Here is a 23,657-nt window from a genome sequence, read left to right as displayed (position 1 = left end):
GGTTACCTTGGCATAGCTGGCATAACATATACACTGCCTTCACAAAGTATTCAGACCCCTTGAATGTTCCCACATTTTGTTACATTACAGCCTTGTTCTATAATGGATTAAAATGTTTTTTTTACACACAATACCCCATAATGACATCACAATACCCCATAATGACATCACAATGTCCCATAATGACATCACAATGCCCCATAATGACATCACAATGCCCCATAATGACATCACAAAGCCCCATAATGACATCACAATGCCCCATAATGACATCACAATGCCCCATAATGACATCACAATGCCCCATAATGACATCACAATGCCCCATAATGACATCACAATGCCCCATAATGACATCACAATGCCCCATAATGACATCACAATGCCCCATAATGACATCACAAAGCCCCATAATGACATCACAATGCCCCATAATGACATCACAATGCCCCATAATGACATCACAATGCCCCATAATGACATCACAATGCCCCATAATGACATCACAATGCCCCATAATGACATCACAATGCCCCATAATGACATCACAATGCCCCATAATGACATCACAATGCCCCATAATGACATCACAATACCCCATAATGACATCACAATGCCCCATAATGACATCACAATACCCCATAATGACATCACAATGCCCCATAATGACATCACAATGCCCCATAATGACATCACAATGCCCCATAATGACATCACAATACCCCATAATGACATCACAATACCCCATAATGACATCACAATACCCCATAATGACATCACAATACCCCATAATGACATCACAATACCCCATAAAGACATCACAATACCCCATAATGACATTGCAATACCCCATAATGACATCACAATACCCCATAATGACATCACAATACCCCATAATGACATCACAATACCCCATAATGACATCACAATACCCCATAATGACATCACAATACCCCATAATGACATCACAATGCCCCATAATGACATCACAATACCCCATAATGACATCACAATACCCCATAATGACATCACAATGCCCCATAATGACATCACAATACCCCATAATGACATCACAATGCCCCATAATGACAACTCAGAAACAGTTTCTGTTAAAAAAAATAAAAAAACTGAAATATCACATTTACATAAGTGTTCGGACCCTTTACTCAGTACTTTGTTGAAGCACCTGTCAGCAATTACAGCCTTAAGTCTTCGTATGACGTTGCAAGCTTGGCACACCTGTATTTGGGGAGTTTCTCCCATTCTTCTCTGCAGATCCTCTCCAGATCTGTCAGGTTGGGTGGGGAGCGTCACTGCACAGCTATTTTCAGGTCTCTCCAGAGATGTTCTATCGGTTTCAAGTCCGGGCTCTGCCTGGGCCACTCAAGGACATTCAGAGACTTGTCCAGAAGCCACTCCTGGGTTGTCTTGGTTGTGTGCTTAGGGTCGTTGTCCTGTTGGAAGGTGAACCATCACCATTCAAGATGTCGAAACATCTCAAGAATGATCAATGGAAACAGGATGCACCTGAGCTCAATTTCGAGACTCATAGCAAAGGGTCTGAATACTTTTGTTAATAAGGTATTGTTTTTTATTTTATTTTTATAAATTTTCTAAAATGTCTAAAAACCAGTTTTCGCTTTGTCATTATGGGGTGTTGTGATGTCATTATGGGGTATTGTGATGTCATTATGGGGTATTGTGATGTCATTATGGGGTATTGTGATGTCATTATGGGGTATTGTGATGTCATTATGGGGTGTTGTGATGTCATTATGGGGTATTGTGATGTCATTATGGGGTATTGTGATGTCATTATGGGGTGTTGTGATGTCATTATGGGGTATTGTGATGTCATTATGGGGTATTGTGATGACATTATGGGGTATTGTGATGTCATTATGGGGTATTGTGATGTCATTATGGGGTATTGTGATGACATTATGGGGTATTGTGATGTCATTATGGGGTATTGTGATGTCATTATGGGGTGTTGTGATGTCATTATGGGGTATTGTGATGTCATTATGGGGTATTGTGATGTCATTATGGGGTATTGTGATGTCATTATGGGGTGTTGTGATGTCATTATGGGGTATTGTGATGTCATTATGGGGTATTGTGATGTCTTTATGGGGTATTGTGATGTCATTATGGGGTATTGTGATGACATTATGGGGTATTGTGATGTCATTATGGGGTATTGTGATGTCATTATGGGGTATTGTGATGTCATTATGGGGTATTGTGATGTCATTATGGGGTATTGCGATGTCATTATGGGGTATTGCGATGTCATTATGGGGTATTGCAATGTCATTATGGGGTGTTGCGATGTCATTATGGGGTATTGCGATGTCATTATGGGGTGTTGTGATGTCATTATGGGGTATTGTGATGTCTTTATGGGGTATTGTGATGTCTTTATGGGGTATTGTGATGTCATTATGGGGTATTGTGATGTCATTATGGGGTATTGTGATGTCATTATGGGGTATTGTGATGTCATTATGGGGTATTGTGATGTCATTATGGGGTATTGTGATGTCATTATGGGGTATTGTGATGTCATTATGGGGTATTGTGATGTCTTTATTGGGTATTGTGATGTCATTATGGGGTATTGTGATGTCATTATGGGGTATTGTGATGTCTTTATTGGGTATTGTGATGTCATTATGGGGTATTGTGATGTCATTATAGGGTATTGTGATGTCTTTATGGGGTATTGTGATGTCATTATGGGGTGTTGTGATGTCATTATGGTGTATTGTGATGTCTTTATGGGGTATTGTGATGTCATTATGGGGTATTGTGTGTAGATTGACGAGGATTTTTATTTATTTAATCATTTTAGAATAAGTAACTGTAACGTAACAAAATGTGGAAAAGGGGAAGGGGTCTGAATACTTTCTGAATGCCCTGCAGCATTAACATTTAGTTACCTTGGCATAGCTGGCATAACATTTAGTTACCTTGGCATAGCTGGCATAACATATAGCATAATATATAGTTACCTTGGCATAGCTGGCATCCAGGTCCAGATCGTAGCGAGGCTGGACTTTAGGAGGACTCGCTGTGGAGATCAATAGAGAGACTGATGTTAACAGACAGACAGATAGAGACGTCTGGCCGTTAACCTCAGTCTCTATCCGTCTGCCCGTTAACCTCAGTCTCTATCCGTCTGCCCGTTAACCTCAGTTTCCGTCTGCCCGTTAACCTCAGTTTCCCTCTGCCCGTTAACCTCAGTCTCCGTCTGTCCGTTAACCTCAGTCTCTATCCGTCTGCCCGCTAACCTCAGTCTCTATCCGTCTGCCCGTTAACCTCAGTCTCTATCCGTCTGCCCGTTAACCTCAGTCTCTATCCGTCTGCCCGTTAACCTCAGTCTCTATCCGTCTGTCCGTTAATCTCAGTCTCTATCCGTCTGTCCGTTAACCTCAGTCTCTATCCGTCTGCCCGTTAACCTCAGTCTCTATCCGTCTGTCCGTTAATCTCAGTCTCTATCCGTCTGTCCGTTAACCTCAGTCTCTATCCGTCTGTCCGTTAACCTCAGTCTCTATCCGTCTGCCCGTTAACCTCAGTCTCCGTCTGCCCGTTAACCTCAGTCTCCGTCTGCCCGTTAACCTCAGTCTCTGTCTGTGTAAAATCCTGTTTCCCCCAAAGGGAATACCTGTCCGCGTCCCGCAGCACAAATACAGGAACAACTGAAGGGCTGAACAACAATTTAAACACAACATGCAACAATTACAAAGATTTTAGAAGGAAATCAGTCAATTGAAATAAATTCATTAGACCCTAATCTATGGATTTCACATTACTTGGAATAGATACACATCTGTTGGTCACAGATACCGTACAAACAAAAGTAAGGTCATGGATCAGAAACCCAGTCAGTATCTGGTGTGATCAGAAACCCAGTCAGTATCTGGTGTGGATCAGAAACCCAGTCAGTATCTGGTGTGGATCAGAAACCCAGTCAGTATCTGGTGTGGATCAGAAACCCAGTCAGTATCTGGTGTGGATCAGAAACCCAGTCAGTATCTGGTGTGGATCAGAAACCCAGTCAGTATCTGGTGTGGATCAGAAACCCAGTCAGTATCTGGTGTGGATCAGAAACCCAGTCAGTATCTGGTGTGATCAGAAACCCAGTCAGTATCTGGTGTGGATCAGAAACCCAGTCAGTATCTGGTGTGGATCAGAAACCCAGTCAGTATCTGGTGTGGATCAGAAACCCAGTCAGTATCTGGTGTGGATCAGAAACCCAGTCAGTATCTGGTGTGGATCAGAAACCCAGTCAGTATCTGGTGTGGATCAGAAAACCAGTCAGTATCTGGTGTGATCAGAAAACCAGTCAGTATCTGGTGTGATCAGAAACTCAGTCAGTATCTGGTGTGATCAGAAAACCAGTCAGTATCTGGTGTGATCAGAAACCCAGTCAGTATCTGGTGTGATCAGAAACCCAGTCAGTATCTGGTGTGATCAGAAACCCAGTCAGTATCTGGTGTGATCAGAAAACCAGTCAGTATCTGGTGTGACCAGAAACCCAGTCAGTATCTGGTGTGGATCAGAAACCCAGTCAGTATCTGGTGTGATCAGAAACCCAGTCAGTATCTGGTGTGACCAGAAACCCAGTCAGTATCTGGTGTGATCAGAAACCCAGTCAGTATCTGGTGTGACCAGAAACCCAGTCAGTATCTGGCGTGACCAGAAACCCAGTCAGTATCTGGCGTGACCAGAAACCCAGTCAGTATCTGGTGTGACCAGAAACCCAGTCAGTATCTGGTGTGACCAGAAACCCAGTCAGTATCTGGTGTGATCAGAAAACCAGTCAGTATCTGGTGTGATCAGAAACCCAGTCAGTATCTGGTGTGATCAGAAACCCAGTCAGTATCTGGTGTGATCAGAAACCCAGTCAGTATCTGGTGTGACCAGAAACCCAGTCAGTATCTGGTGTGATCAGAAACCCAGTCAGTATCTGGTGTGATCAGAAACCCAGTCAGTATCTGGTGTGATCAGAAACCCAGCCAGTATCTGGTGTGGATCAGAAAACCAGTCAGTATCTGGTGTTGATCAGAAACCCAGTCAGTATCTGGTGTGATCAGAAAAACAGTCAGTATCTGGTGTGACCAGAAACCCAGTCAGTATCTGGTGTGATCAGAAAACCAGTCAGTATCTGGTGTGATCAGAAACCCAGTCAGTATCTGGTGTGATCAGAAACCCAGTCAGTATCTGGTGTGATCAGAAACCCAGTCAGTATCTGGTGTGATCAGAAAACCAGTCAGTATCTGGTGTGATCAGAAAACCAGTCAGTATCTGGTGTGATCAGAAAACCAGTCAGTATCTGGTGTGGATCAGAAAACCTGTCAGTATCTGGTGTGATCAGAAAACCAGTCAGTATCTGGTGTTGATCAGAAACCCAGTCAGTATCTGATGTGATCAGAAACCCAGTCAGTATCTGGTGTGATCAGAAACCCAGTCAGTATCTGGTGTGATCAGAAACCCAGTCAGTATCTGGTGTGATCAGAAACCCAGTCAGTATCTGGTGTGATCAGAAAACCAGTCAGTATCTGGTGTGATCAGAAAACCAGTCAGTATCTGGTGTGATCAGAAAACCAGTCAGTATCTGGTGTGATCAGAAAACCAGTCAGTATCTGGTGTGATCAGAAAACCAGTCAGTATCTGGTGTGGATCAGAAAACCTGTCAGTATCTGGTGTGATCAGAAAACCAGTCAGTATCTGGTGTTGATCAGAAACCCAGTCAGTATCTGATGTGATCAGAAACCCAGTCAGTATCTGGTGTGATCAGAAACCCAGTCAGTATCTGGTGTGATCAGAAACCCAGTCAGTATCTGGTGTGATCAGAAACCCAGTCAGTATCTGGTGTGATCAGAAAACCAGTCAGTATCTGGTGTGATCAGAAAACCAGTCAGTATCTGGTGTGATCAGAAAACCAGTCAGTATCTGGTGTGATCAGAAAACCAGTCAGTATCTGGTGTGATCAGAAAACCTGTCAGTATCTGGTGTGGATCAGAAAACCAGTCAGTATCTGGTGTTGATCAGAAACCCAGTCAGTATCTGATGTGATCAGAAACCCAGTCAGTATCTGGTGTGATCAGAAACCCAGTCAGTATCTGGTGTGATCAGAAACCCAGTCAGTATCTGGTGTGATCAGAAAACCAGTCAGTATCTGGTGTGATCAGAAAACCAGTCAGTATCTGGTGTGATCAGAAAACCAGTCAGTATCTGGTGTGATCAGAAAACCAGTCAGTATCTGGTGTGATCAGAAAACCTGTCAGTATCTGGTGTGGATCAGAAAACCAGTCAGTATCTGGTGTTGATCAGAAACCCAGTCAGTATCTGATGTGATCAGAAACCCAGTCAGTATCTGGTGTGATCAGAAACCCAGTCAGTATCTGGTGTGATCAGAAACCCAGTCAGTATCTGGTGTGATCAGAAACCCAGTCAGTATCTGGTGTGATCAGAAAACCAGTCAGTATCTGGTGTGATCAGAAAACCAGTCAGTATCTGGTGTGATCAGAAAACCAGTCAGTATCTGGTGTGATCAGAAAACCAGTCAGTATCTGGTGTGATCAGAAAACCTGTCAGTATCTGGTGTGGATCAGAAACCCAGTCAGTATCTGGTGTTGATCAGAAACCCAGTCAGTATCTGGTGTGATCAGAAACCCAGTCAGTATCTGGTGTGATCAGAAACCCAGTCAGTATCTGGTGTGGATCAGAAAACCAGTCAGTATCTGGTGTTGATCAGAAAACCAGTCAGTATCTGGTGTGATCAGAAAACCAGTCAGTATCTGGTGTGGATCAGAAAACCAGTCAGTATCTGGTGTGATCAGAAACCCAGTCAGTATCTGGTGTGATCAGAAAACCAGTCAGTATCTGGTGTGACCAGAAAACCAGTCAGTATCTGGTGTTGATCAGAAAACCGGTCAGTATCTGGTGTGATCAGAAATCCAGTCAGTATCTGGTGTGATCAGAAAACCTGTCAGTATCTGGTGTGGATCAGAAACCCAGTCAGTATCTGGTGTTGATCAGAAACCCAGTCAGTATCTGGTGTGATCAGAAACCCAGTCAGTATCTGGTGTGATCAGAAACCCAGTCAGTATCTGGTGTGGATCAGAAAACCAGTCAGTATCTGGTGTTGATCAGAAAACCAGTCAGTATCTGGTGTGATCAGAAAACCAGTCTGTATCTGGTGTGGATCAGAAAACCAGTCAGTATCTGGTGTGATCAGAAACCCAGTCAGTATCTGGTGTGATCAGAAAACCAGTCAGTATCTGGTGTGACCAGAAAACCAGTCAGTATCTGGTGTTGATCAGAAAACCGGTCAGTATCTGGTGTGATCAGAAATCCAGTCAGTATCTGGTGTGATCAGAAAACCAGTCAGTATCTGGTGTGATCAGAAAACCAGTCAGTATCTGGTGTGACCATTTGTCTCATGCAGCACGACACGTCTCCTTCCCATAGAGTTTATCAGGCTGTTGGTTGTGGAATGTTGTCCCACTCCTCTTCAATGGCTGTGCGAAGTTGCTGGATATTGGGCAGGAACTGGAACACGCTGTCATACACGTCGATCCCAGAGACACTAGAATGAAGAGTGATTCTGTCTCCTACAGGCCCTCATGCTGTCAGAGACACTAGAATGACAGGAACTGGAACACACTGTCGTACACGTTGATCCAGGACATCCCAAACATGCTCAATGGGGTGGCATGTTTAATGAGTATGCAGGCCATGGAAGAACTGGGACATTTTCAGCTTCCTGGAATTGTGTACAGATCCTTGAGACGTGCATTATCATGCTGAAACATGAGGTGATGGCGCCAGATGTCGTCACGGTATCTCTGTGCATTCAAATTGCCATCAATAAAATGTAACTGTGTTGGTTGTTCATAGCTTATGCCTGCCCATTACCATAACCCCATCATGGGGCACTCTGTTCACAACGCCGTCTGCCCCGGTAGTTTAAACCGGGATTCGTCCGTGAAGAGCTTTAACCCCATCATGAGGCACTCTGTTCACAACGCCGTCTGCCCCGGTAGTTTAAACCGGGATTCGTCCGCGAAGAGCTTTAACCCCATCATGAGGCACTCTGTTCACAACGCCGTCTGCCCCGGTACAGTTTAAACCGGGATTCGTCCGTGAAGAGCTTTAACCCCATCATGAGGCACTCTGTTCACAACGCCGTCTGCCCCGGTAGTTTAAACCGGGATTCGTCCGTGAAGAGCTTTAACCCCATCATGGGGCCCTCTGTTCACAACGCCGTCTGCCCCGGTAGTTTAAACCGGGATTCGTCCGTGAAGAGCTTTAACCCCATCATGAGGCACTCTGTTCACAACGCCGTCTGCCCCGGTACAGTTTAAACCGGGATTCGTCCGTGAAGAGCTTTAACCCCATCATGGGGCACTCTGTTCACAACGCCGTCTGCCCCGGTAGTTTAAACCGGGATTCGTCCGTGAAGAGCTTTAACCCCATCATGAGGCACTCTGTTCACAACGCCGTCTGCCCCGGTAGTTTAAACCGGGATTCGTCCGTGAAGAGCTTTAACCCCATCATGAGGCACTCTGTTCACAACGCCGTCTGCCCCGGTAGTTTAAACCGGGATTCGTCCGTGAAGAGCTTTAACCCCATCATGAGGCACTCTGTTCACAACGCCGTCTGCCCCGGTAGTTTAAACCGGGATTCGTCCGTGAAGAGCTTTAACCCCATCATGAGGCACTCTGTTCACAACGCCGTCTGCCCCGGTAGTTTAAACCGGGATTCGTCCGCAAAGAGCTTCTCCAGCGTGTCAGTGGACATCGAAGGGAAGCGTTTTCCCAACGAAGTCGATTACGACCCCGAACTGCAGTCAGGTCAATTATCTTGTCAAAGGAGAAATGCTACGTAACGGGGATGTAAAACAAATTCGTGCCCAAAACGTGAGAGAAATCATCTTTCTGTGCGTACGGAACATTTCCGGGATCTTTAATTTCAGCTGATGAAAACATGGCACCAACACTTCACATGTTGTCTGTATTTGTGTTCAGTGTAAATCCCATTTCCACATCGATGCTAATAATAAAGACTCTTACGGTCCTCGAAGATGAGCCCCACTGTAGCTACGGACTCTCTGCTGAGCAGCATGATGGGGTTGTCTCTGGAGGTCCGCGGGAAGGTCTGGGCTTGGCGGTTGGGCTCAAGCTGTAGGCGTCGCCCCTCGTACAGGAGCTCCTGGTTGTGGACCGGGATACTGCACCGACGAGACAACAGCTCCTGGAAGAGAGTCGCCCTGGGGAGAGAGGTCAGAGGTTAAGGGTCAGCCTCTATCTCTCGGAGCAGTTTACAGAGAAAAGTAATCATTCTGTGTGTATGGTCAGTGTTTTTTTTGGTCCTATTTGTCCTATCCGACATCCTCAGAGAGGAGGATCACAACCAGAGTCTGTCATTATCTACGGTGACCCTAAAGTTTGGCACACCTGTATTTGGGGAGGATCTCCCATTCTTCTCTGCAGATACTGTCAGGCTCTGTCAGGTTGGGTGGGGAGCGTCGCTGCACAGCTATTTTCAGGTCTCTCCAGAGATGTTCGATCGGGTTCAAGTCCGGGCTCTGGCTGGGCCACTCAAGGACATTCAGAGATTTGTCCCGAAGCCACTCCAGCGTTGTCTTGGATGTGTAATTAGGGTGGTTGTCCTGTTGGACGGTGAACCTTCGCCCCAGTCTGAGGTCCTGAGTGCTCTGGAGCAGGTTTTCATCAAGGATCTCTGTACTTTGCTACGCCAGTCCCTGCCGCTGAAAAACATCCCACAGCATGATGCCGCCGCCACCATGCTTCACCGTAGGGATGGTGCCGCCACCATGCTTCACTGTAGGGATGCCGCCGCCACCACCATGCTTCACTGTAGGGATGCTGCCAGGTTTCCTCCAGACATGACGCTTGGCATTCAGGCCAAGAGTACAAACTTGGTTTCATCACACCAGAGAATCTTGTTTCTACTGGTCTGAGAGTCTTTAGGTGCCTTTTGGCAAACTCCAAGTGGGCTGTCATGTGCCTCTTACTGAAGAGTGGCTTCTGTCGGGCCACTCTACCATAAAGACCTGATTGGTGGAGTGCTGCAGAGACAGTTGTCGTTCTGGAAGGTGCTAAAATAACTAAAAACACATTTTTGCTTTGTCATTATGGGGTATTGTGATGTCATTATGGGGTATTGTGATGTCATTATGGGGTATTGTGTGTAGATTGATGAGGTGAAAAAATAATTGTATACATTTTAGAATAAGGCTGTAACGTATTGTACTGGTGGAGAGACTCACGTATTGTACTGGTGGATGTAGATGTAGTAGAGACTCACGTATTGTACTGGTGGAGAGACTCACGTATTGTACTGGTGGAGAGACTCACGTATTGTACTGGTGGATGTAGATGTAGTGGAGACTCACGTATTGTACTGGTGGATGTAGATGTAGTAGAGACTCACGTATTGTACTGGTGGATGTAGATGTAGTAGAGACTCACGTATTGTACTGGTGGATGTAGATGTAGTGGAGACTCACGTATTGTACTGGTGGATGTAGATGTAGTAGAGACTCACGTATTGTACTGGTGGATGTAGATGTAGTGGAGACTCACGTATTGTACTGGTGGAGAGACTCACGTATTGTACTGGTGGATGTAGATGTAGTAGAGACTCACGTATTGTACTGGTGGATGTAGATGTAGTGGAGACTCACATATTGTACTGGTGGATGTAGATGTAGTGGAGACTCACGTATTGTACTGGTGGAAAGACTCACGTATTGTACTGGTGGATGTAGATGTAGTAGAGACTCACGTATTGTACTGGTGGAGAGACTCACGTATTGTACTGGTGGATGTAGATGTAGTAGTGACTCACGTATTGTACTGGTGGATGTAGATGTAGTAGAGACTCACGTATTGTACTGGTGGATGTAGATGTAGTGGAGACTCACGTATTGTACTGGTGGATGTAGATGTAGTGGAGACTCACGTATTGTACTGGTGGAGAGACTCACGTATTGTACTGGTGGTGAGACTCACATATTGTACTGGTGGATGTAGATGTAGTAGAGACTCACGTATTGTACTGGTGGAGAGACTCACGTATTGTACTGGTGGAGAGACTCACGTATTGTACTGGTGGATGTTGATGTAGTGGAGACTCACGTATTGTACTGGTGGAGAGACTCACGTATTGTACTGGCGGAGAGACTCACGTATTGTACTGGTGGATGTAGATGTAGTGGAGACACACGTATTGTACTGGTGGATGTAGATGTAGTGGAGACTCACGTATTGTACTGGTGGAGAGACTCACGTATTGTACTGGTGGATGTAGATGTAGTGGAGACTCACGTATTGTACTGGTGGATGTAGATGTAGTGGAGACTCATGTATTGTACTGGTGGAGAGACTCACGTATTGTACTGGTGGAGAGACTCACGTATTGTACTGGTGGATGTAGATGTAGTAGAGACTCACGTATTGTACTGGTGGATGTAGATGTAGTGGAGACTCACGTATTGTACTGGTGGAGAGACTCACGTATTGTACTGGTGGAGAGACTCACGTATTGTACTGGTGGATGTAGATGTAGTGGAGACTCACGTATTGTACTGGTGGAGAGACTCACGTATTGTACTGGCGGAGAGACTCACGTATTGTACTGGTGGATGTAGATGTAGTGGAGACTCACGTATTGTACTGGTGGATGTAGATGTACTGGAGACTCACGTATTGTACTGGTGGAGAGACTCACGTATTGTACTGGTGGATGTAGATGTACTGGAGACTCACGTATTGTACTGGTGGATGTAGATGTAGTAGTGACTCACGTATTGTACTGGTGGATGTAGATGTAGTAGTGACTCACGTATTGTACTGGTGGATGTAGATGTAGTGGAGACTCACGTATTGTACTGGTGGATGTAGATGTAGTAGTGACTCACGTAATGTACTGGTGGATGTAGATGTACTGGAGACTCACGTATTGTACTGGTGGATGTAGATGTAGTGGAGACTCACGTATTGTACTGGTGGATGTAGATGTAGTGGAGACTCACGTATTGTACTGGTGGATGTAGATGTAGTGGAGACTCACGTATTGTACTGGTGGATGTAGATGTAGTGGAGACTCACATATTGTACTGGTGGATGTAGATGTAGTGGAGACTCACGTATTGTACTGGTGGAAAGACTCACGTATTGTACTGGTGGATGTAGATGTAGTAGAGACTCACGTATTGTACTGGTGGAGAGACTCACGTATTGTACTGGTGGATGTAGATGTAGTAGTGACTCACGTATTGTACTGGTGGATGTAGATGTAGTAGAGACTCACGTATTGTACTGGTGGATGTAGATGTAGTGGAGACTCACGTATTGTACTGGTGGATGTAGATGTAGTGGAGACTCACGTATTGTACTGGTGGAGAGACTCACGTATTGTACTGGTGGTGAGACTCACATATTGTACTGGTGGATGTAGATGTAGTAGAGACTCACGTATTGTACTGGTGGAGAGACTCACGTATTGTACTGGCGGAGAGACTCACGTATTGTACTGGTGGATGTAGATGTAGTGGAGACACACGTATTGTACTGGTGGATGTAGATGTAGTGGAGACTCACGTATTGTACTGGTGGAGAGACTCACGTATTGTACTGGTGGATGTAGATGTAGTGGAGACTCACGTATTGTACTGGTGGATGTAGATGTAGTGGAGACTCACGTATTGTACTGGTGGAGAGACTCACGTATTGTACTGGTGGAGAGACTCACGTATTGTACTGGTGGATGTAGATGTAGTAGAGACTCACGTATTGTACTGGTGGATGTAGATGTAGTGGAGACTCACGTATTGTACTGGTGGAGAGACTCACGTATTGTACTGGTGGAGAGACTCACGTATTGTACTGGTGGATGTAGATGTAGTGGAGACTCACGTATTGTACTGGTGGAGAGACTCACGTATTGTACTGGCGGAGAGACTCACGTATTGTACTGGTGGATGTAGATGTAGTGGAGACTCACGTATTGTACTGGTGGATGTAGATGTACTGGAGACTCACGTATTGTACTGGTGGAGAGACTCACGTATTGTACTGGTGGATGTAGGTGTAGTGGAGACTCACGTATTGTACTGGTGGATGTAGATGTACTGGAGACTCACGTATTGTACTGGTGGATGTAGATGTAGTAGTGACTCACGTATTGTACTGGTGGATGTAGTAGTGACTCACGTATTGTACTGGTGGATGTAGATGTAGTGGAGACTCACGTATTGTACTGGTGGATGTAGATGTAGTAGTGACTCACGTATTGTACTGGTGGATGTAGATGTACTTGAGACTCACGTATTGTACTGGTGGATGTAGATGTAGTGGAGACTCACGTATTGTACTGGTGGATGTAGATGTAGTGGAGACTCACGTATTGTACTGGTGGATGTAGATGTAGTAGTGACTCACGTATTGTACTGGTGGATGTAGATGTAGTGGAGACTCACGTATTGTACTGGTGGATGTAGATGTAGTGGAGACTCACGTATTGTACTGGTGGAGAGACTCACGTATTGTACTGGTGGATGTAGATGTAGTAGTGACTCACATATTGTACTGGTGGATGTAGATGTAGTGGAGACTCACGTATTGTACTGGTGGATGTAGATGTAGTGGAGACTCACGTATTGTACTGGTGGAGAGACTCACGTATTGTACTGGTGGATGTAGGTGTAGTGGAGACTCACGTATTGTACTGGTGGAGAGACTCACGTATTGTACTGGTGGAGAGACTCACGTATTGTACTGGTGGATGTAGATGTAGTAGAGACTCACGTATTGTACTGGTGGAGAGACTCACGTATTGTACTGGTGGATGTAGATGTAGTGGAGACTCACGTATTGTACTGGTGGAGAGACTCACATATTGTACTGGTGGAGAGACTCACGTATTGTACTGGTGGATGTAGATGTAGTGGAGACTCACGTATTGTACTGGTGGAGAGACTCACGTATTGTACTGGTGGAGAGACTCACGTATTGTACTGGTGGATGTAGATGTAGTAGAGACTCACGTATTGTACTGGTGGAGAGACTCACGTATTGTACTGGTGGATGTAGATGTAGTGGAGACTCACGTATTGTACTGGTGGATGTAGATGTAGTGGAGAGTAGCCTGCTGTAGGCTGAAGACCAACACCACGGTACGATGCAGGATATCACTGGTCTCAGCAAAGAACTGGTCAAAGCCCCAACACTTCTCCTGGTCAGCCTCCAAGATGTTGGCTAGGACTGGGGTCAGCAAGCTCTGGAGGCCCCTGGAGGAGAGAGAGAGAAGTCAGAGGTTAGAGGTCAGCTTCCAAGATGTTGGCTAGGACTGGGGTCAGCAAGCTCTGGAGGCCCCTGGAGGAGAGGTCAGAGGTCAGACTCCAAGATGTTGGCTAGGACTGGGGTCAGCAAGCTCTGGAGGCCCCTGGAGGAGAGAGAGAGAGGTCAGAGGTCAGCCTCCAAGATGTTGGCTAGGACTGGGGTAAGCAAGCTCTGGAGGCCCCTGGAGGAGAAAGAGAGGTCAGATGTTAAATGTCAGCCTCCAAGATGTTGGCTAGGACTAGGGTCAGCAAGCTCTGGAGGCCCATGGAGGAGAGAGAGGTCAGGGGGTTAGAGGTCAGGTGATTAGAGGTCAGGTAATTTACTAGTTTTAATGGACCAGAGGACCTACTTGGAGGAGCTGCAGTAGACAGAGGTAGAGGTCAGGGGGTAGAGGTCAGGGGGTAGACTAAAGTACGTACTTGGACAGGTTGCAGGAGACAGGCATCTCTGTGCTCCACTCAATCTTCCCGTTCTCAAACTTCTGCTGCCCAGAGACGGTTCCTGACGGCTTCTCTGTGATGATTTTATACCTGATGGGAGACAGGACAACAACGTCACTATACAAAACCTTCAGTCACCGAGACAAACATCTCATCTCATTTTACAGATGCTGTCACACCTATCCACCTGTCCAACGGACTTCAAGGAGCCACTCCTCTCCTATTTGTGCTTTATTGGACAGGACACGGGCCCAGAGGAAAGAGACAGGTCCTGGAACAGGACACCGGCCCAGAGGAAAGAGACAGGTCCTGAAACAGGACACGGGCCCAGAGGAAAGAGACAGGTCCTGAAACAGGACACGGGCCCAGAGGAAAGAGACAGGTCCTGAAACAGGACACGGGCCCAGAGGAAAGAGACAGGTCCTGAAACAGGACACGGGCCCAGAGGAAAGAGACAGGTCCTGGAACAGGACACCGGTCCAGAGGAAAGAGACAGGTCCTGAAACAGGAAACAGGCCCAGAGGAAAGAGACAGGTCCTGAAACAGGACACGGGCCCAGAGGAAAGACACAGGTCCTGAAACAGGACACGGGCCCAGAGGAAAGAGACAGGTCCTGAAACAGGACACGGGCCCAGAGGAAAGAGACAGGTCCTGAAACAGGACACGGGCCCAGAGGAAAGAGACAGGTCCTGAAACAGGACACGGGCCCAGAGGAAAGAGACAGGTCCTGAAACAGGACACCGGCCCAGAGGAAAGAGACAGGTCCTGAAACAGGACACGGGCCCAGAGGAAAGAGACAGGTCCTGAAACAAGACACGGGCCCAGAGGAAAGAGACAGGTCCTGAAACAGGACACAGGCCCAGAGGAAAGACACAGGTCCTGAAACAGGACACGGGCCCAGAGGAAAGAGACAGGTCCTGGAACAGGACACCGGCCCAGAGGAAAGAGACAGGTCCTGAAACAGGACACGGGCCCAGAGGAAAGAGACAGGTCCTGAAACAGGACACAGGCCCAGAGGAAAGAGACAGGTCCTGGAACAGGACACCGGCCCAGAGGAAAGAGACAGGTCCTGAAACAGGACACGGGCCCAGAGGACAGAGACAGGTCCTGAAACAGGACACAGGCCCAGAGGAAAGAGACAGGTCCTGGAACAGGACACGGGCCCAGAGGAAAGAGACAGGTCCTGAAACAGGACATGGGCCCAGAGGACAGAGACAGGTCCTGAAACAGGACACGGGCCCAGAGGACAGAGACAGGTCCTGAAACAGGACACGGGCCCAGAGGAAAGAGACAGGTCCTGAAACAGCAGTGGGCTGATCTGAGCCTCTGCTGCAGCGGTAGCTATATACAGTAAAATCAGAAACTATCCCGACCTCTTGACTTCTTCCACATTTTGTTACGTTACAGCCTAATTCTAAAATGGATTAAATAGTTTTTTTCCCCCTCTTCAATCTATACACTATACGCCATAATGACATCACAATAGCTTATTATGACATCACAATAGCTCATAATGACATCACAATAGCTCATAATGACATCACAATAGCTCATAATGACATCACAATAGCTCATAATGACATCACAATAGCTCATAATGACATCACAATAGCTCATAATGACATCACAATAGCTCATAATGACATCACAATAGCTCATAATGACATCACAATACCCCATAATGACATCACAATAGCTCATAATGACAAAGCAAACACAGGTTTTTTGTTTTTGTTGTAAGTATTCAGACCCTTTACTCAGTACTTTGTTGAAGCACCTTTGGTAGTGATTACAGCCTCTAGTCTTATTGGTTATGACGCTACAAGCTTGGCACACCTGTATTTGGGGAGTTTCTACCATTCTTCTCTGCAGTTCCTATCAAGCTCTGTCAGGTTGGATGGGGAGCGTCGCTGCACAGCTATTTACAGGTCTCTCCAGAGATGTTCGATCGGGTTCAAGTCCGGGCTCTGGCTGGGCCACTCAAGGACATTCAGAGACTTGTCTCGAAGCAACTCCTGCATTGTATTGTGGCTCTGTGCTTAGGGTCGTTGTCCTGTTGGAAGGTGAACCTTCGCCCCAGTCTGAGGTCCTGAGGTTTCTGGAGCAGGTTTTCATCAAGGATCTCTCTGTACCTTGCTCCGTTCATCTTTCCCTCGATCCTGACTAGTCTCCCAGTCCCTGCCATGAAAACCACCTCCACAGCATGATGCTGCCACCACCATGCTTCACCGAAGGGATGGAGCCAGGTTTCCTCCAGATGTGAGGCCTGGCATTCAGGCTAAAGAGTTCAATCTTGGTTTCATCAGACCAGATAATCTTGTTTCTCATGGTCTGAGTCCTTTAGGTGCCTTTTGGCAAACTCCAAGCGGGTTGTCATGTGCCTTTTAATGAGGAGTGGCTTCCATCTGGCCACTCTACCATAAAGGCCTGATTGGTGGTGCACTTCAGAGATGCTTGTCCTTCTGGAAGGTTCTCCAATTGCCACAGAGGAACTCTGGAGCTCTGTCAGAGTGACCATTGGGTTCTCAGTCACCTCCCTGACCAAGGCCCTTCTCCCGATTGCTCAGTTTGGCCGGGCAGCCAGCTCTAGGAAGAGTCTTGGTGGTTCCATACTTCTTCCGTTTAAGGATGATGGAGGCCACTGTGTTCTTGGGGACCTTCAATGCTGTGGACATTTTTTGGTATCCTTCCCCAGATCTGTGCCTCGACACAATCCTGTCTCAGAGCTCTATGGACAATCCCTTCGACCTCATGGCTTGGTTTTTGCTCTGACATCCACTGTCAACTGTGGGACCTTATATAGACAGGTGTGTGCCTTTCCAAATCATGTCCAATCAGTTGAATTTACCACAGGTGGACTCCAATCAAGCTATAGAAACATCTCAAGGATGATCAATGGAAACAGGATTTACCTGAGCTCAATTTCGAGTATCACAGCAAAGGGTCTGAATACTTAGTTATTACACCACCCTAGGTCACCAGGATGTAGTTCTTAGACCACTAGACCACCCTAGGTCACCAGGATGTAGTTCTTAGACCACTAGACCACCCTAGGTCAACAGGATGTAGTTCTTAGACCACCCTAGGTCACCAGGATATAGTTCTTAGACCACCCTAGGTCAACAGGATATAGTTCTTAAACCAACCTACTTCACCAGGATGTAGTTCTTAGACCACCCTAGGTCAACCGGATATAGTTCTTAGACCACCCTAGGTCAACCGGATGTAGTTCTTAGACCACCCTAGGTCACCAGGATGTAGTTCTTAGACCACCCTAGGTCAACAGGATATAGTTCTTAGACCACCCTAGGTCACCAGGATATAGTTCTTAGACCACCCTAGGTCAACAGGATGTAGTTCTTAGACCACCCTAGGTCAACCGGATGTAGTTCTTAGACCACTCTAGGTCAACCGGATATAGTTCTTTGACCACCCTAGGTCAACCGGATATACAGTGCCTTGCGAAAGTATTCGGCCCCTTGAACTTTGCGACCTTTTGCCACATTTCAGGTTTCAAACATATAGATATAAAACTGTATTTTTTTGTGAAGAATCAACAACAAGTGCCACAAGCCACCTGGGAGACACACCAAACATGTGGAAGAAGGTGCTCTGGTCAGATGAAACCAAAATTGAACTTTTTGGCAACAATGCAAAACGTTATGTTTGGCGTAAAAGCAACACAGCTCATCACCATGAACACACCATCCCCACTGTCAAACATGGTGGTGGCAGCATCATGGTTTGGGCCTGCTTTTCTTCAGCAGGGACAGGGAAGATGGTTAAAATTGATGGGAAGATGGATGGAGCCAAATACAGGACCATTCTGGAAGAAAACCTGATGGAGTCTGCAAAAGACCTGAGACTGGGACGGAGATTTGTCTTCCAACAAGACAATGATCCAAAACATAAAGCAAAATCTACAATGGAATGGTTCAAAAATAAACATATCCAGGTGTTAGAATGGCCAAGTCAAAGTCCAGACCTGAATCCAATCGAGAATCTGTGGAAAGAACTGAAAACTGCTGTTCACAAATGCTCTCCATCCAACCTCACTGAGCTCGAGCTGTTTTGCAAGGAGGAATGGGAAAAAATGTCAGTCTCTCGATGTGCAAAGCTGATAGAGACATACCCCAAGCGACTTACAGCTGTAATCGCAGCAAAAGGTGGCGCTACAAAGTATTAACTTAAGGGGGCTGAATAATTTTGCACGCCCAATTTTTCAGTTTTTGATTTGTTAAAAAAGTTTGAAATGTCCAATAAATGTCGTTCCACTTCATGATTGTGTCCCACTTGTTGTTGATTCTTCACAAAAAAATACAGTTTTATATCTTTATGTTTGAAGCCTGAAATGTGGCAAAAGGTCGCAAAGTTCAAGGGGGCCGAATACTTTCGCAAGGCACTGTAGTTCTTAGACCACCCTAGGTCAACAGGATATAGTTCTTAGACCACTAGACCACCCTAGGTCAACAGGATAGTTCTTAGACCACCCTAGGTCAACAGGATGCAGTTCTTAGACCACTAGACCACCCGAGGTCAACAGGATGTAGTTCTTAGACCACCCTAGGTCACCAGGATGCAGTTCTTAGACCACTAGTCCACCGAGGTCAACAGGATATAGTTCTTAGACCACTAGACCACCAGGATGCAGTTCTTAGACCTCTAGACCACCAGGTTATAGTTCTTAGACCTCTAGACCACCAGGATGCAGTTCTTAGACCTCTAGACCACCAGGTTATAGTTCTTAGACCACTAGTCCACCGAGGTCAACAGGATATAGTTCTTAGACCACTAGACCACCAGGATGCAGTTCTTAGACCTCTAGACCACCAGGTTATAGTTCTTAGACCTCTAGACCACCAGGTTGTAGTTCTTAGACCTCTAGACCACCAGGATGCAGTTCTTAGACCTCTAGACCACCAGGTTAGAGTTCTTAGACCTCTAGACCACCAGGTTATAGTTCTTAGACCTCTAGACCACCAAGAGGCAGTTATTTGACCTCTAGACCACCAGGATGCAGTTCTTAGACCTCTAGACCACCAGGTTAGAGTTCTTAGACCTCTAGACCACCAGGTTGTAGTTCTTAGACCTCTAGACCACCAAGAGGCAGTTATTTGACCTCTAGACCACCAGGATGCAGTTCTTAGACCTCTAGACCACCAGGTTATAGTTCTTAGACCTCTAGACCACCAGGTTGTAGTTCTTAGACCTCTAGACCACCAGGATGCAGTTCTTAGACCTCTAGACCACCAGGTTAGAGTTCTTATACCTCTAGACCACCAGGTTATAGTTCTTAGACCTCTAGACCACCAGGAGGCAGTTCTTTGACCTCTAGACCACCAGGAGGCAGTTCTTAGACCTCTAGACCTCCAGGAGGCAGTTCTTACATGACTTCCTTGTTCCTGCGTGGTCCTTCGAAGGGTCTGAAGGGGAGGGACCCGGTGGCAGCATGGAAGAAGGTGACTCCGATGCTCCACAGGTCAACCGTCGCTCCATACTTCTTCTGGTGTTCTTTCCTCAGCACTGCACGCTCATACATGTCAGGGTGCTGTTGGAGACACACAGAGAGATACAGAGAGACACAGAGAGAGATACAGAGAGACACAGAGAGAGATACAGAGAGACACACAGAGAGATACAGAGAGACACAGAGAGAGACACACAGAGAGAGACACACACAGAGAGACACACACAGAGAGACACAGAGAGAGATACAGAGAGACACACAGAGAGATACAGAGAGACACAGAGAGAGATACAGAGAGACACACAGAGAGATATAGAGAGATACAGAGAGAGACACAGAGAGAGAGAGACACAGAGAGACACAGAGAGAGAGAGACACACAGAGAGAGACACAGAGAGAGAGACACACACAGAGAGACACACACAGAGAGACACACACAGAGAGACACACACGTCATGTTGAGCTGAAGTCCATAGCAGATTATTCCTCTAGATGAGTAAAGTGTCCTGTTGTAGGTGAGAGGTCCAAACGGCAGGTAGAGGTCGGAGGTCAGGAGACTCACCAGATATTCCTCAGTGCCGTAAAGAGAGACAAACTGCTCATCGTCATCTAGTTCTCTGGCTGCTCCGAAATCAGTCAGTTTATAGACGGACCTCCCGTCCTCACCGATGACGCGCATGATGTTGCCTGGTTTGATGTCACGGTGCACGATGCCGTACTCTCTGAGATGGTTCATACCGGCTACTGTTAATATACAGGACAGGGTTATTAGTCACATTACCACAGAGCAGCGTTACCACCTCAAACCACAGAGCAGCGTTAGTCATTACCACCTCAACACAGAGCAGCATTAGTCATTACCACCTCAACACACAGAGCAGCGTTACCACCTCAACACACAGAGCAGCGTTAGTCATTACCACCTCAACACACAGCGCAGCGTTACAGTCATTACCACCTCAACCCACAGAGCACCGTTACAGTCATTACCACCTCAAACCACAGAGCAGCGTTAGTCATTACCACCTCAACACACACAGCAGCGTTAGTCATTACCACCTCAACACACACAGCAGCGTTAGTCATTACCACCTCAACACAGAGCAGCATTATGGTCATTACAGTCATTACCACCTCAACCCACAGAGCACCGTTACCACCTCAACACACAGAGCAGCGTTAGTCATTACCACCTCAACACACAGCGCAGCGTTACAGTCATTACCACCTCAACCCACAGAGCACCGTTACAGTCATTACCACCTCAACCCACAGAGCAACATTAGTCATTACCACCTCAACACACAGAGCAGCGTTACAGTCATTGCCACAACACACAGAACAGTGTTACAGTCATTACCACCTCAACACACAGAGCAACATTAGTCATTACCACCTCAACCCACAGAGCAGCGTTACAGTCATTACCACCTCAACACACAGAGCAGCGTTAGTCATTACCACCTCAACCCACAGAGCAGCATTACCACCTCAACCCACAGAGCAGCGTTACAGTCATTACCACCTCAACACACAGAGCAGCATTAGTCATTACCACCTCAACCCACAGAGCAGCATTACCACCTCAACCCACAGAGCACCAGTCAACCTGACACTAACATACAGGATCAGAGTTTTGATCAGAGTGGTAGTAAGGTAAGTTTGATCAGTTGATGTTGAGATGAGGTGATAATGGATAGTTGATGGTGAGGTGATAATGGGTAGTTGATGGTGAGGTGATAATGGGTAGTTGATGGTGAGGTGAGGTGATAATGGGTAGTTGATGGTGAGGTGATAATGGGTAGTTGATGTTTAGACGAGGTGATCATGGGTATTTGATGGTGAGGTGATAATGGGTAGTTGATGGTGAGGTGATATGGGTAGTTGATGGTGAGGTGATATGGGTAGTTGATGGTGAGGCGATAATGGGTGGTTGATGGTGAGGTGAGGTGATAATGGGTGGTTGATGGTGAGGTGATAATGGGTGGTTGATGGTGAGGTGATAATGGGTAGTTGATGGTGAGGCGATAATGGGTAGTTGATGGTGAGGCGATAATGGGTAGTTGATGGTGAGGCGATAATGGGTAGTTGATGGTGAGGTGATAATGGGTAGTTGATGTTGAGGTGATAATGGGTAGTTGATGTTGAGGTGATAATGGGTAGTTGATGTGTGGTGTGTGTGGTGTGTGTGTGTCCAGTCCTTCTTACCCACGTCCTGTAGCACGATAAGGAACTCATCCTCGGGGAGTGTGTGTGGTGTGTGGTGTGTGTGGTGTGTGTGGTGTGTGTGTGTCCAGTCCTTACCCACGTCCTGTAGCACGATGAGGAACTCATCCTCGGGGAGTGTGTGTGGTGTGTGGTGTGTGTGTGGTGTGGTGTGTGTGTGTGTGTCCAGTCCTTCTTACCCACGTCCTGTAGCACGATGAGGAACTCATCCTCGGGGAGTCCGTAGGCGTTAGAAGACTCCTCCAGCACCGTATACAGACTCCCACAGGGACAATACTCCATCACCAACACCTTGTGACGGGTGTTGGACTGGGACAGGAAATAACATGTTAGTCAGCACGACTGACACCTCACTGAGACAAACACACACGTGGTCAAATCAACGGTTCCGCATTCTGTTTCAGAGATACCTCCACTAGGGGGTGTTATTCTACAGATAGAGATACCTCCACTAGGTAGTGTTATTCTACAGATAGTATATACTGATAGAGATACCTCCACTAGGTAGTGTTATTCTACAGATAGAGATACCTCCACTAGGGGGTGTTATTCTACTGATAGTATATACTGATAGAGATACCTCCACTAGGTGGTGTTATTCTACAGATAGAGATACCTCCACTAGGTAGTGTTATTCTACAGATAGTATATACTGATAGAGATACCTCCTCTAGGTAGTGTTATTCTACAGATAGAGATACCTCCACTAGGTGGTGTTATTCTACTGATAGAGATACCTCCACTAGGTAGTGTTATTCTATAGATAGTATATACTGATAGAGATACCTCCACTAGGTGGTGTTATTCTACAGATAGTATATACTGATATAGATACCTCCACTAGGTGGTGTTATTCTACTGATAGAGATACCTCCTCTAGGTAGTGTTATTCTACAGATAGTATATACTGATAGAGATACCTCCACTAGGTAGTGTTATTCTACAGATAGAGATACCTCCACTAGGTAGTGTTATTCTACAGATAGTATATACTGATAGAGATACCTCCACTAGGTAGTGTTATTCTACAGATAGTATATACTGATAGAGATACCTCCTCTAGGTAGTGTTATTCTACAGATAGTATATATACTGATAGAGATACCTCCACTAGGTAGTGTTATTCTACAGATAGAGATACCT

General features: G+C 46.3%; 1 protein-coding gene across 1 annotated transcript in view; it reads right to left on the bottom strand.

Moving 5' to 3' along the window:
* The window catches only part of tbk1 (TANK-binding kinase 1), a 63,421-nt gene that overhangs the window by 20,306 nt on the left and 19,458 nt on the right, over nucleotides 1-23,657 (bottom strand). The window contains exons 4-10 of the mRNA XM_036945517.1: nucleotides 22,694-22,823; nucleotides 20,851-21,032; nucleotides 20,209-20,369; nucleotides 14,801-14,911; nucleotides 14,150-14,329; nucleotides 9,087-9,283; nucleotides 3,018-3,076 (exon numbers count right to left, since the gene is read on the bottom strand). Coding sequence (XP_036801412.1) covers nucleotides 3,018-3,076; nucleotides 9,087-9,283; nucleotides 14,150-14,329; nucleotides 14,801-14,911; nucleotides 20,209-20,369; nucleotides 20,851-21,032; nucleotides 22,694-22,823 — 1,020 coding nt within the window. The remainder of the gene's footprint in view (nucleotides 1-3,017; nucleotides 3,077-9,086; nucleotides 9,284-14,149; nucleotides 14,330-14,800; nucleotides 14,912-20,208; nucleotides 20,370-20,850; nucleotides 21,033-22,693; nucleotides 22,824-23,657) is intronic.

Source organism: Oncorhynchus mykiss, chromosome 15 (genome assembly GCF_013265735.2).
Source record: "Oncorhynchus mykiss isolate Arlee chromosome 15, USDA_OmykA_1.1, whole genome shotgun sequence".
NCBI lineage: Eukaryota > Metazoa > Chordata > Actinopteri > Salmoniformes > Salmonidae > Oncorhynchus > Oncorhynchus mykiss.
This window is presented reverse-complemented; position numbering and strand designations above follow the sequence as displayed.